Source organism: Ruditapes philippinarum, unplaced genomic scaffold, assembly GCF_026571515.1.
Source record: "Ruditapes philippinarum isolate M1 unplaced genomic scaffold, ASM2657151v2 ctg412_1_1_1_1, whole genome shotgun sequence".
Lineage (NCBI taxonomy): Eukaryota > Metazoa > Mollusca > Bivalvia > Venerida > Veneridae > Ruditapes > Ruditapes philippinarum.
This window is the reverse complement of record NW_026855592.1, coordinates 139,382-155,001: the sequence shown is the minus strand read 5'-3', so window position 1 is coordinate 155,001 and position 15,620 is coordinate 139,382. Positions and strand designations below refer to the sequence as shown.

The 15,620-nt window shown below is 32.8% G+C and overlaps 1 protein-coding gene across 3 annotated transcripts; it reads left to right on the top strand.

Annotated features, from left to right (window-relative positions):
• The first annotated feature begins 38 nt into the window (after positions 1–38).
• LOC132743824 (glycoprotein endo-alpha-1,2-mannosidase-like) lies at positions 39–14,702 on the top strand. 3 transcript variants are annotated; one of them, XM_060732394.1, is made up of 5 exons: positions 39–108; positions 2,180–2,251; positions 4,337–5,293; positions 7,117–7,232; positions 11,134–14,702. In XM_060732394.1, the coding sequence occupies exons 3-5, from the start codon at positions 4,666–4,668 to the stop codon at positions 11,827–11,829; spliced, it is 1,440 nt and encodes a 479-aa protein (XP_060588377.1). In that variant the 5' UTR covers positions 39–108; positions 2,180–2,251; positions 4,337–4,665; the 3' UTR covers positions 11,830–14,702. The 3 variants fall into 3 exon arrangements, with proteins under 3 accessions (XP_060588377.1, XP_060588378.1, XP_060588376.1); XM_060732395.1 differs by lacking the exon at positions 7,117–7,232 and adding an exon at positions 9,935–10,044 and having other exon boundaries at positions 2,180–2,267; XM_060732393.1 differs by having other exon boundaries at positions 2,180–2,267.
• Positions 14,703–15,620: the final 918 nt, after the last annotated feature.

Here is a 15,620-nt window from a genome sequence, read left to right as displayed (position 1 = left end):
CCAATAAAAATGTGTTTAACAATACCCAACTTGTTCCTGGCTTCCTTGAGGTGTAAGTTAGACTGTAAGCAATTTCTCGCAGCTGTTATGTGAGGAAGAGTAATATTGGTAAATTGTATATTTAATTATTTTGTAATCCTTAAACAATTAGTTGCAACTTTTTTATTTATGCTTTTTATACATAGGCGTAGGCTGTAGGCGCCTATTACTTGTTAGTGGTAGGTGTGCATAAGGTTGTAAAAAAGTGAAACTGAAAGTAGATATATGTTGCAGTTTACAATTGTAGATATAATTATTTCTTGAAATTTTATGTATAGCTGATAGTCTTTAATTAATTTCAGTCAAAGGAATTTGAAAACTTCATTTTTATGCTTTTACATAATTATGATTCTGAATATTGTATTATTGAATTTGAATCTTTGCTTATATTCTGTAATAAATGTTTCTGCTTTGCTATACATCACCTCTGTTAACTGTCAAGTTTGCATTATAAAACCACTTTTGTAATAATTTCATAAATACCATTGAAACGAAAAAAAAAAATTGTTTGAGATATCATGGAGTTTATGTATATCCGTGGAGATATGTATGGAAATAAAAGCAGGACAGGACTCTCCCTCTGCTTAAAATGGGCATTGCCTGTAAGAGGCAGTGGCATAGCTACAATTAGGACATGTAGGCCCAGGCCTAAAAGTTGGTCAAGAAATTGACATTTTCAAAAGTCCCAAAGATACAATAAAAACAAGCGGGGGTTGGGTTGGTAGTGGGTTCAAGCTGTATGGTCGAATCAAGTGTGTTTTGGGCTTATTATGCATGATTTACCGTCCTGAGTAAATTTTGCATCTAATCAAAATAATAGTTTAAAATTATTGTTTTGACATACATGTGAACTCTTCCACTTTCAGCGGGAGACTTCCACTTTCTGCAGCCCTATTTTCAAAGATTTTTCTTAAAGATCCTGTATGTTGTGATTAAAGTGGTTTACGTGTGTGTGTTTAAGTTTGTTTATACTCGGCGTTGGAAAAACCATATGTCCGAGATTATAGCATCCTTGCCGGTCCACTACGGTAGTCACATCGGGGACGTCTTTTTCAAGCAGAATCTTCTGGTAGCCCATTCTTTTTTTGTTGGTGGTAAAGGAGACAATAATACTGTCAAGGCATCAGCTTTCTGACCAACCATATCAAAAACAGCCTTCGTTAGCGCCAACCCTCCAGAGTTAGTCATGACAGTTCAACCAATCACCTCTGGTACTTCAACTTGAGATGACTTGACCTTGACCTGCCGTGTGCCTTCTCCGCGACGTGCACGCCTCTGTAGGGATTTGGAGAAGAAGTGGTTTTCTTTATACTTTTCAATGCACAATTTTGCTCTTTTTTATCTTATCTTGTTTTTGGGCCTTTAAGGGTAAGCCCCCAAACCCCCTATTTTGGACATACAAGTTGAATAGAGCTGGCTACATGATGGAGGAATATCTGAAGCTGCAAGATAGCCCAGTTGATAGAGCTGCGGAATGGTATTGATAAGGGTTCTAGATTTGAGCAGGCTGAACATTTTTCTCAGCCTGTGACAGTTATGATGTCAAATATAATATTACATGGGAACGGTGACCTTGTGGTTGAGGTGTCTGCCTCTCATCCCAGGAATCATGGGTTCTAGTCCTAATCGGGTCAGGTCACACCCATGATTCTTCACATGACACCAGTACTGGTTGGTTCCTGGAAGCGGACTCATAAGTGATAAATATAAGTTGCAAGTTGCTAAAAAAAAAATAGGGGAAAACACATCCTTTTTTGGGGGATGGAAAATCATGAATTGAGGGGCCTCAGAAAAAAATTTGGAAAAGAATACTTTTTTTTTGGAGAAAAATTTGTGTGAACTGAGGGGCCTGGCATCACACTGTATTTATCAACTTTTATGATCTTGCCTTATTTTATTAGGTGTATGGCATTGTTGAAAGAGGGAAAACACTTATTTTCTCAACAACAACAAAATTAGTGGTATTAATTACAAAATTTTATGATTATCATCTCAAACAAAATTTTATTTTAAATGTTATAAAGCCTCATAAATCTAGTCATTCTGATTCTTGCTCAGTGGGTATTGATTATATCTGGAACATACAACAATTGCTAATATTGCTTTTATTTACACAATTTATAAAAATATTTTATTTCAGACAAAAAGATTCCCCCCACCCCCCATTCACAATGATCAGCAAGACAAAATGGCAGCATGTGCATTTGACTGGGTAAGAAGATAATGCTGTACTTATCTAAAGTTCCTTGTCTTGTTGTATTATGTTGTGCAGTCTTAGATGATATTTATCTTTCTGCAAACAAAAAGTATTGACATTCAGGCGTGAACTATTTAAAATGCTCAATGAAAATGATACAGAACATACAATAATTTCATGTAATTTTTCATTCTAAGGAAAAGATAACTATCAATACTTTCCTTGTATATAACAGTAAATTGAATGAAATGACTAGGCATCATAATACATTTTGAAGTGATATGTTAGAAGAACCAATTACCGGTAATAATAGGATAAATTATGTATGTCGTATATATTCAATTGGTGGAGCAATAGCAACTTAGTTAAGCCATGGTTATATAACTTACTGACATTTTGTTCAACCAAAGTCATTAAATGGACAGTCATGCAAGATGTGTTGTGCAAAATAACCAAAAACCCATTTAACATGTGACCATCTAAAACACTCATTGTAGGCTTTAAAAAAGTTAATGTAAACTACAAAGGCAGTTGGTCAGTTTGGGATAAATTACTAATTACTGGTTAGTTATCAAGTGAAGTTGGTTACATGGACTCATCACCATGATATGACCAAAAATATGTTTAAACCACTTTTAAAACCGAACAAACAAATCAATCTTAGACAGTTTGTGCATCTTAATTGTATTTCTGTTTGACCACTTTTTACCCCTAAACTCTTCAGTTGATTTTGGAAAAAAATGTTTGTATTCATAAAATTGTCCAAGCAAGGTGTGCTGAGCACTGGATCCCGCACTGTGTCTCTACTTATTAACTTGTTATGTCATAATCAATGAAGCATTTATTATCCCCCGCCGAAAATTTTCGGCGGAGGATATAGAAATAGTCTCCGTCCGTCCGACCTCCCGTCCGTCCTTCCGTCCAACATTTTTGTCCGGAGCATATCTCTAAAAGTATTTGAGTTATCAACTTGAAACTTCATAGGTGGATAGACCTCATTGAGGAGGAGTGCAGTGCACAAGAATGATAACTATACCTTGCATGATTTTTGAGTTATTGCCCTTTGTTATTTTTCAAAATTGATTTTTGTCCAGAGCATAACTCCAAAAGCCTATGAGATATTAACATGAAACTTCATAGGTGCATAGATCTCACTCAGGAGGTGTGCAGTGCACAAGAATGATAACTCTACCTTTTATAATTTTTGAGTTATTGCCCTTTGTTATTTTTCATACCTAATTTTTCACCTGAGTGGAGCATAACTCAAAAAGTGTTTGAGATATCAACATGAAATGTCTTAGGTGGATAGATCTTATTGAGGAGGAATGTTGTGCGCAAGAATGATAACTCTTCCCTATACAATTTTTGAGTTATTGCCCTTTGTTTTTTTTCATGCTATTTTGTCCAGAGCTTATCTCAAAAAGTATTTGAGGTATCAACTTGAAACTTCAAAGGTGGATGGATCTCATTGAGGAGGAGTGCAGTGCTTAAGAATGATAACTCTACCCTGCATTATTTTTGAGTTATTGCCCTTTGTTATTTTTCAAAATTAATTTTTGTCCAGAGCATAACTCAAAAAGCCTTTGAGATATCGAAATGAAACTTCATAGGTGCATAGATCTCACTCAGGAGGTGTGCACTGCACAAGAATGATAACTCTACCTTTTATAATTTTTGAGTTATTGCCCTTTGTTCTTTTTCATACTTAATTTTTCAATTCATTGTTTTTCTCAAAAAGTATTTGAGGTATCAACTTGAAACTTCATAGGTGGATAGATTTTACTGAGGAGGGATGCAGCACACAAGAATGATAACCTACCCTGCATTATTATTCAGTAATTGCCCTTTGTTATTTTCAGCCATCAGTATTCACATAGGTTTCAAATCTGTTATCACTATAGCCATCAGTTTTCATTACCAAAAGACCTCTTAAAATGGAATTATTCCGCTCTACTACATATACATTCTTCCAATGAGCAAACACATTCGGCGGGGGATGGCCATGTTGACATGGCTCTTGTCATTTTGTTACTTTAAGATGTTTTTGTTGTCATTGTCAAAAATTTATATTGGTTAACAGAGATTTCTTTATATTTTCAGGTTACAGAATGAAAAAAACAGACATGATTACAGTGTATAAATTTTTTGCATTAATATTTTCTTTACCACGATAACTGTTAGACATAAAAAATTAATTTATTAAAACTTTGATGATTGAGACATTTGTTTACTGAGTAGTAATAGCATGGAATCATATTATAATAAAGGATATTGAAATTAGTGATGCTGGTAGCAGATATTTGTGGGTATTGGAAAGATATCGTAGATGAATTCATAAGTTGAATACTTGTAAAGTTACCATTTTATTAGCAGAAAGAGTAAATAGTGCTTGCTTAAAATTAACTAGTTTTTGAAGAATATTTGTAACTATGAAGTTATCAAAAAGAAGTGCCAAATTTTTAAAACTATGCTTATTTATATGCTTATGTGGAAGTATTTTTTATGGATTCATTTTGATGAACAAAGCTCAAGATTTGCAAGACTTGACAGGCTATAGAAGAAGTTACATTCAATACCCTGGAAAACTTCAACTTGAAATCCTCCCTCGCAACATTGTACCTGCATTTGTTCAGCGTTTAAAACAAGTCAACACTGTGTCTACAAAATCTATCTTAAACCAGTCTAAAACAGTGTCAGAGACTGAGGTAAAAAATGAGATGCCAATTATAAGAAAACCTGAGCATAGAAATTCACTGAAAACAAATTTTTCTGTGGAGTTATTGCAACTACAAACAGAAACAGGACCTCCAAATTATAATGTACATGCTTTTTACTACCCATGGTACGGTTCCCCTGAACATGATGGACAGTACCTACACTGGAATCATCCATATATACGTCATTGGAACAAGAAAGAAGCGCAGAAATGGCCAAATTACACACACATGCCTCCAGATGATGTTGGGTCCAACTTTTATCCTTTGTTAGGAGCGTATAGTTCTAGAGATGCTGAGATTATAGATTATCATATGCAGATGATGAAATATGCTAGGATTGGTAAGAATTATATTTTTTCATTATACATTAACATGATTCTTTTCTACAATTTCTAGGTTTGTTATGCCTGACATTCATTGTCAGATTGGCTGACATTCATTGTCAAATATTCTTGTTTGACCATCTTTAACCACAATTTCTTTAAGCTACATCTCCCAAATCATTAGGTAAGTTTTGATTAAAGTGAAGAGAAATGATAATTCAGGTGATCTTCTACAACTGGGTAAACTAATGTTTGCAGTGTGTTACTACTTGTAATTTATGCATATTGTAGGAAAAAAACAGGCTACTCAAGGTGTTTCTGGTTTCAGGTGTAGATATTGTACTCAAGGTGTTTCTGGCTTCAGGTGTAGATATTGTACTCAAGGTGTTTCTGGCTTCAGGTGTAGATATTGTACTCAAGGTGTTTCTGGCTTCAGGTGTAGATATTGTACTCAAGGTGTTTCTGATTTCAGGTGTAGATATTGTACTCAAGGTGTTTCTGATTTCAGGTGTAGATATTGTACTCAAGGTGTTTCTGATTTCAGGTGTAGATATTGTACTCAAGGTATTTCTGGCTTCAGGTGTAGATATTGTACTCAAGGTGTTTCTGGCTTCAGGTGTAGATATTGTACTCAAGGTGTTTCTGATTTCAGGTGTAGATATTGTACTCAAGGTGTTTCTGGCTTCAGGTGTAGATATTGTACTCTAGGTGTTTCTGATTTCAGGTGTAGATATTGTACTCAAGGTGTTTCTGATTTCAGGTGTAGATATTGTACTCAAGGTATTTCTGGCTTCAGGTGTAGATATTGTACTCAAGGTGTTTGTGGCTTCAGGTGTAGATATTGTACTCAAGGTGTTTGTGGCTTAAGGTGTAGATATTGTACTCAATGTGTTTCTGGCTTCAGGTGTAGATATTGTACTCAAGGTTTTTCTGGCTTCAGGTGTAGATATTGTACTCAAGGTGTTTCTGGCTTCAGGTGTAGATATTGTACTCAAGGTGTTTCTGGTTTCAGGTGTAGATATTGTACTCAAGGTGTTTCTGGCTTCAGGTGTAGATATTGTACTCAAGGTGTTTCTGGCTTCAGGTGTAGATATTGTACTCAAGGTGTTTCTGGCTTCAGGTGTAGATATTGTACTCAAGGTGTTTCTGGCTTCAGGTGTAGATATTGTACTCAAGGTGTTTCTGGCTTCAAGTGTAGGAATTGTACTCAAGGTGTTTCTGGCTTCAGGTGTAGATATTGTACTCAAGGTATTTCTGGCTTCAGGTGTAGATATTGTACTCAAGGTGTTTCTGGCTTCAGGTGTAGATATTGTACTCAAGGTGTTTCTGATTTCAGGTGTAGATATTGTACTCAAGGTGTTTCTGGTTTCAGGTGTAGATATTGTACTCAAGGCGTTTCTGGCTTCAGGTGTTGATATTGTACTCAAGGTGTTTCTGGCTTCAGGTGTAGATAATGTACTCAAGGTGTTTCTGGCTTCAGGTGTAGATATTGTACTCAAGGTGTTTCTGGTTTCAGTTGTAGATATTGTACTCAAGGTGTTTCTGATTTCAGGTGTAGATATTGTACTCAAGGTATTTCTGATTTCAGGTGTAGATATTGTACTCAAGGTATTTCTGATTTCAGGTGTAGATATTGTACTCAAGGTGTTTCTGGCTTCAGGTGTAGATATTGTACTCAAGGTGTTTCTGGCTTCAGGTGTAGATAATGTACTCAAGGTGTTTCTGGCTTCAGGTGTAGATATTGTACTCAAGGTGTTTCTGGTTTCAGTTGTAGATATTGTACTCAAGGTGTTTCTGATTTCAGGTGTAGATATTGTACTCAAGGTATTTCTGATTTCAGGTGTAGTTGTAGTTTCCTGGTACCCTCCAGGTGACTCGGATAATAAAGGCTCTGCCACAGGACCAGATTCATTGATGCTGACACTGTTAGATGCAGCTGAAAAGTATCAGTTAAAGGTATTGTATAAGTGTTAAAGCTGTGAAATGCATTGTATATGTTTTAGATGCAACCAAACTTGTACATGTTTTTGTAGTTTAAGACAGACCTAAAATAAAAGTTTATTTTAACACAAATTTTGTTTTAATCATTAACAGCCTGGAACCAGAAATGATAAGCAGCAGCCTACAACATGTACAATAAACAGCCAGGTCTGCTTGCACTTCTTTTGAGACTGACCAGACTACTTGCTGCTTGTAGCTAGATTTTTGTATTTTGATATTTAAATCCCTTAAAATAAGAATGGATTGTTCCAAATTCAAAGCAAGGCAAATCCATTACAAAAATTTAGCAGATAATGTTGAAATTCAAGATCAGACATTGTTTTAAAAAGCTGAGACTGATTATTTTATTTCCCGTTCATGATAAGTTTTTATACAAGTTTTGCTGTATCGAAAATAATTATTCAATGTTATTATGCTTCAGTTATACCTAGCTATGTTTTAGTTATACCCATCTGTATCTGCTTAAAAATGCTTTGGTTTCTGGTGTGGAATGCTTTAGTATAGATTGTTTAACTGAAACTGACTGCTTTGGTAGGGAGATGTTGTGCACATGGTAATAGAATGGGTTTATTAAGTTGTATATGGCTCATGTTATGTCTAAATTGTTTGTGTTGTGTACAGTTTTATTATACAGCTTTGTTTACTGGTTATGTATAGCGTTAGTTAAAGACTTATTATGGTAATAGAATAAGAAGCTTCAGTGAATAGTTCCCTTGCTTTTAGATAACATTATTTGAAAAGCTATAAAACACCATCCAAGCAGCTGCATTGTATTTTCAAAGCATCAAGTTGTATATGACATTATATGACATTATTCAAGAAGTTAATTACAGTATGCAAATTGCTAAATTGCAATATATATCAGCTAAATAGCAATTTTAAAGTAACTGTATCATTATATCATTATGATCACTGTTGAATCATATTACCAAATTAGCTATATAACATTATCCAAGCACCTATATAACATTGTCCAAGAACCTATATAACTTTATTCAAATCTAAACTGCAGTATGATATTATCCCAACCAAGCAGCTTTATAACATTATCCAAGCACCTATTTAACATTATCCAAGCAGCTATATAACATTATCCAATGAACTATATAATATTATCCAAGCAGCTATATAACATTCAAGCAGCTATATAACATTATCCTTGCAGCTATATAACATACAGGCAGCTATATAACATCACCCAAGCAGCTATATAACATTATTCAAGCAGCTATATAACATTATCCAAGCAGCTATATAACATTATCCAAGCACCTATATACTATTATCTAAGCAGCTATAAAACATTATCCAAGCAGCTATATATGACATTATCCAAGCACCTATATACTATTATCTAAGCAGCTATATAACATTATCCAAGCAGCTTTATAACATTATTCAAGCACCTATATATTATTATTCAAGCAGCTATATAACATTATTCAAGCAGCTATATAACATTATTCAAGCAGCTATATAACATTATTCAAGCACCTATATAACATTATTCAAGCAGCTATATAACATTATTCAAGCAGCTATATAACATTATCCAAGCAGCTTTATAACATTATTCAAGCAGCTATATAACATTATCCAAGCAGCTATATAACATTATCCAAGCAGCTATATACCGTATAAGTGGTTTTTTCTGCGGGCTCCAAATTCTGCGGTTTTTCAAAATTTTGGCATGCTTTTATTTCTGCGGACTTAATTTCTGCGGCACATTCTTTGGACAAAATGTGATTTAAATTCTAAGTCACATTACTTTACCTGTTTTATTTGCATGTACACATTCGCATTAAAATTGTGTTTACCGTCGTCACCGCAGAACTATATTATAAAGTAATTACAAACAATTATATTGTTTGCTTGCAAACAAATATAATGTGCATCAATAGACAGTTTGCATCTTTAAATCAGTGTGAAATGACGTGTGAAAAATATACCACGGTAGTATTTTATAAATAATATTTATAAATATATTTAATATTTATCAATTTTATAAAATTGATAGAAGTTTATCGTAAATCAGACAACAATTAATGTATACGACGATTTTTAGCAGTATAAGGGTTTAAATGGTTTTAATGATTTAGTGGTAAACAAACCCTTTAGCGTACAGGCAAACACTATGATGTTTGAATTTCTTTGTTCATAAATTGGCATAATTAACAACAATTAGATCCTTACATGCACATATTGCATATTTAGCCGAAATCAATTTTATATAACTCGATGACCCGCTAACCGTTATAATCCGTTAGTCTTTATTCCTTTAAAGGAAACAGGTCATAATGTAGGACTCATTTCTTTAAAAAAAAAAAACGTGGAGAAATATTCTGCGGTTTTTATTTCTGCGGTGCTGAAACTGACCGCAGAAAACGCAGAAATAAAGTCACCGCAGAAAAAACCACTTATACGGTAACATTGTCCAAGCAGCTATATAACATTATCCAAGCAGCTATATAACATTATCCAAGCAGCTATATAACATTATCCAAGCAGCTAAATAACATTATCCAAACAGCTATATAACATTATCCAAGCAGCTATATAACATTATCCAAACAGCTATATAACATTATCCCAAACAGCTATATGACATCATGCCAATTAGCTATATAATATTGACCTAGCAGCTACTATTTATTCAGGTGTAATTGTGGTGTCATGGTACCCACCTGGTGATGCTGATAATCAGGGTAGAGAACCAGACTCTGTCATGCCACTTTTACTTGCAGCAGCTTCAAGATATGAACTAAAGGTATCATACTTGAAATTTTGAAATGCTATAGATCTAGTGTAACAGAATTTTATCAAAAGTTCAATTACATGATTACAATTAAATTCAGGTGCAGGTCTAATTGTTAAAGTGACATTATGCTCATTTCTTTGCTGTCAAATTGAGTTAAGTTAGTTATATATTACAAGAGATTGACTATTATAATAGTGAATGACCAATTATTGAACTTGAAAAATGGTTATAAATATATATGATACAATTTAAAAACAACCTTTATTATAAAGAGAAAAATGTAAATAAATATATATGATACAATACAAAAGCAACCTTTATTATAAAGAGACAAATGTTTACAGATATATATGAAACAATATAAAAGGAACCTAAATTATAAAAATACTATTCCACTAACAATAGAACATTACTGATACATATAGATTAGAAATTTCTGTTGGTCACAGTCATAGTAAAATTTTGGCAAAATGTCAAGTCATTTTGAATTTTACCAGTTAAATCTTGGATGGGCATAATGTAACATTAAAAAGACTAGGGTTATGGGTATTTTAAAATGTTGTTGTATTTTGGTAAAGGTGTTCATTTGAAGAAATTGTTAAATTTTATTGAGATACTAATCTTACCTTAATGTATCCCAGTTGTTTATGAAATTCTGTCTTTATAAATGAGCCAGCCTACTATTTCAAACTCGCATCTTTATTACTTCCCTTTACTTGGGGTCTGGATATCTAAAAGTCATGGTTGATTTGATGTCTATGAATTGATAATGTATTATGTCAGTGTGCCTATTGAAAACTTTACTCTTGGCTAGGATATCTTCATTCTACCATCCAGAACATTTATGAGTGGAAACAACGTACTTCGATCATGATAAAAGCTTTATTTTCATGTAATAAAATATGACTTCGACCCCTAAAATAATTGACCTTGAAGATCAAATTTTTTTAAAAATTCACCAGAACTTTTATCATTTTCAATAGCTTTGAGATTTGTGTTTCTTACGCTAATTTGAAAATCAAGTGAATTTGTATTTTTGTACTTATTTGTGTCCAGGTAAACATTTTGTTATTTTGATGTTTTTGTTTATTTGTTCAGATTGCAATTCATGTAGAGCCGTACAGTGGAAGAAATCATGTGACAATGAAGAAAAACTTGGAATACATTATCAGGAAGTATGGCAATCATTCGGCATTCTATAGAACAAATTATCGGGACAAAAAGAATCTCCCTCTCATTTATATATATGATTCCTACCTTGTTGAGAGTTACGATTGGGCATCAATTTTAACCAAAAATGGCAAAGAAAGCATACGAAACACGGAACTTGATTGTATATTTATCGGACTTCTGGTAGAGCATATGCATAGAGATCATGTATTTGAATCTGGTTTTGATGGTTTTTACACATATTTTGCTACAAATATGTTTACATACGGAAGTACTTGGAAAAACTGGCCTCTATTGGCTCAGTTTGCCCAGTCAAAAGGTTTACTGTTTATTCCGAGTATTGGACCTGGGTACATTGATACAGAGGTCCGACCTTGGAATGGTGGTAATACACGCAAACGGCTTGAAGGGAAGTATTACAATGAGGCTTTTTCAAACGCCCTGAGCATCGGTCCACATATGATCTCAATTACATCATTTAATGAATGGCACGAGGGTACTCAGATAGAACCTGCTGTGAACAAAAAAATAAAGGTCAGGAGGTATGAGGACTATGGAACCAAAGGACCAAATTTTTATCTAGATTTAACAAAAACTTGGGTGAATAAGATGATGCAAAAGTAGTTGTAGATAATGCCATTAAAAATGGTTTGTAAAATATTGTAAAAGTAGATATCTTTTTAATGTTACAATTTGTATCTATTGGAAACGCTGATTTTTATGTAGGAATATTTGTTTATCTTTTTATATTTTTGGCTATTGCCAAAATTTTCTTTTTATATATAATATTATACCTGTAATGTAGCAGCGAATCTTGGGGAAATGCTTGCAGATTATTTTCAGAGGACAAAATCACTTTTAATCACAATTATTGTCACACTGAAGTAAATGAAAAATGGTGTTTGTGACATCAGATGAAAATAACTGAGTACCAAATTGTTATGAGGTTTTTAATATTATATTGAGTATCTGTTGATCCCTTTTAATGCATTAACATCTTATATCGGATGTCAAGGGAGGTAACAATTGAACCATGTAATTGCATTACAATAATATGAATGTTGAATTTCAAGGGAGATAACCAGTGATCATGCAATTTATATTAAATGTCGGGAAAGGTATCATTGCATAAGAATGCTTTATTGAATGTCAGGGGAGATAACTATTGACATTACACTGCATTGATTTAATAGATAAATTGAGATAAAAGGAGAGCTAACTAATTCTCATTTTCATTGAATTACATTGACAAAATTTGCCATTTGGTAGATTTTTTTTTTTTTCACACAGACTAGTGCTATGGTAGTGTTTGCAAGTCTCTTTTCAGGTCATTCAAAATGGCGATCCTGATACAATTTTCATTGTTGTATAAAACTTGATTGATCAATGATCATATTAGGCTTAAAATAAAATTGCATGATTACAATATGTAAAAAAAGTGCAAATTTTCAAAGTAAATGAAATTTAGTTTTGAATAAAATATACAAATTTATTAATAAATATGTACAGATGACAATAAAAATTGGACCCTCTAGTGAGGACCAAATCTATGATCAAGATTATTATATTGCCATTGACACAAATAACATGATAAAATCTGTTCAGAGTAAATTATCCAGTGGCACCAATGGTAATTAATGTTACCAGTGGTATTTTAGTAAAGGTACAACTGGAAAACTCCATATGCACCCATTGTATGTTGAATTTCAAGGGAGCTAACTATTTATCTCTAACTACATTGACATGACATATTGAATGTCAGGGGTGTGGAAAGTAACCATAGATAAGCATAGATAGAGTAACAATTTGTGATACACATTTATTAGTCTGTGATACAGTTATATTCATTATGTTAGACTTTGTCTTATTGTATGCACATGTATATTTTGTCAGATTATTTATTTTGGAAAATGATCTCTTATATACAATATAAGCATTAATTAACTAACTGGAACAGTCTTTAGCATTTGCCACCAGTATAGAGTCAGGCCAGCCTTTATGCTGTTGGTAGCTCAATTTTTATATTGAACTTTTGGACTGTTCTAAATACAAATCTTAGCAAATCCATTTGAGCATGGTAAAAGTTTATATTGATACTATATGCATTTTTTCCTGATAACATTTGTTATTCTTGTATAATTGAATATACTATTGTTATTTATTATATCCTGTAAAATATTGTAGGGAACACTAACTATATTTATACTTCCATATGTTTTAAAAACATAGTACTACTTAAAACAAATTTACAACTTAATTTTTAGCTTGCATTATGGTTTAGATCTGGGAACATCTATAGGTCCGTGTGGCTGAGCAGAAGTTGCCAACTTAAAATCACTTGCCCCTGATCTTACTGAGGATTTTGCATGTGAGGAAGTTATTCAGCTAGCTTACAGAAGGTTTATGGTTCTACTAGGTGCCAACTAATGCTGTAATGTGTACCTGAGGTATTCCTCCACCAGTAAAGCAGGGAAGTCACCATATGACCTTAATTAGCAGTCAGTTTACCTGGACACACAACACAACATTGTAACATCTGGGTCAACAGTTGGACCAGAAAGGTTTTTCAATATTTAAACTGAAAAAGATAAAACTAAAGTTTGTTTTTTTATATTAGGCTAATAAAATGTAAATATCAATTTATAAGATTCTGTGTTGCCAAGTTATGGCCCTTAAATTTTTTAACTTGTATAAGTCTATGAAATATATAGGTGAGGGTTGTTCTTTAAGCAACGTTTCTAAAGCTGTCGAGAATTATTGACTTCAAATACAATCATATTGTCAGAATTCTGTGATTCAGCCATAATTATTTTTTGTCTCAAAATTGAAAACTTGCTTTTATGACTTGTTGGACATTGTTATAAATTATTTAAAATTATTATTATTTTAAAGAGAGATATTAAATTATTTTTTTTATATTTTATGTGCCTTGAATTTTATTTCAATTAATGCATTGAATACCTTTTATGTACATGTAAATTTATTTCCAATAAATAATGTGAAACAATAGTACATGTATTAGTTTGTTAATCGATATGTAATTTTATTGTTAAGCACAAAGAAATGCCGAGTGCAGACATATTTTTTTAATTTTAAGATTTAATGCACAATTTAAGCAAATAAACCCTATTTTACTCTTTTTGGGAACTGGTATTTTGTTTTAAATTTTTATTTGTCTGCTGCTTATTACAAGAGTTTTTCATTTCAGACAGTCTATATTTTTGGTATGTGATAAAAAGAATATTTAAATTTGTGGAAGTTCATTACTGAATTTATTGAACTCGTCCAGGAAATTCAGTATTAAACTTACACTCATTCAATATCCTCTATGTATGAATCTTTCACAAGCTATAATTATATTGTTTTAATAATATATTGTTTGTTCAAGAATTCTCAATAGTTTTGGGGTTGCTTTTTACGATAAATCTAATGTTTTACCATCTTGTAAAGGATAATACATGATTTATGGAGAATAAAAAGGAAATAATATGGTAAAAGTGTGTTCATTTCCATTTAAACTTTGTTGAGACATACTTTACTTTCCAGTTCACCGTCAGTGCAATACCTATATTACTCAAGGGTTGTAATGTCATTTTTTATTGGACAACCATATAGTTTTATATACACCGCTCCTGTCAACTTTCAACTTTCATAGAAATCTCACTTTTTTCTCTGATAATTTGTTATGAAAATTCCTTACAGGAATTCAAGCGACCATGATGTCATTTTTGGCATCATTTCCAAGACAAATATCTCTCACTTTGAAAGAGGGAAAAGTATTTTACTTCTGCACAAAAATTTATTTAGGGTATGTGCCAGTGGTCGGTGAAAAATATTAAGATTTCCATGGAATATTGGATCTTCTTTAGTTAATGAGCTTTTCTTATCAAACACTTTGTAAAACCTTTCAAGTTGTTTGTATAAAAGCGAACTGCAGTTGCAGGCTACAATGTTTTCTTGCACAATTTGATCAATGCAATGATTAAAAGGCAGGTTTATATGGGGGGGGGGGACTATCGTAGGTAAGGTCTACCTAAATATTTCATATTGCTACAATTTATCACGTAAATCTTACCCTTTTCTTCAATTGTCATTTGTGGCTCAAGTTCCAAGCCCCCCCCCCCCCCCCCCCACACACACACAATGGACTACATTTTAAAGCAGTTTTCAAAGTTGGCTGCAAATACCAATCGCTCACATTTAAAATGAAAAAAAAAATGATGCGGTGTAAAATCAGTTTTTGCTTAACCATACATAAAAATAATATCTAAAGCTAACTGCCCATATGGTCGTTTTAATAAAAGAACGTTGCAACAAAGAGCTTTTTCTTATTTAAACCACATGGACACCATAAATACTCGTATGTAAAATAAAGAAATTGCATGTTAATGTAACCAATGCTCACTTTAATCATT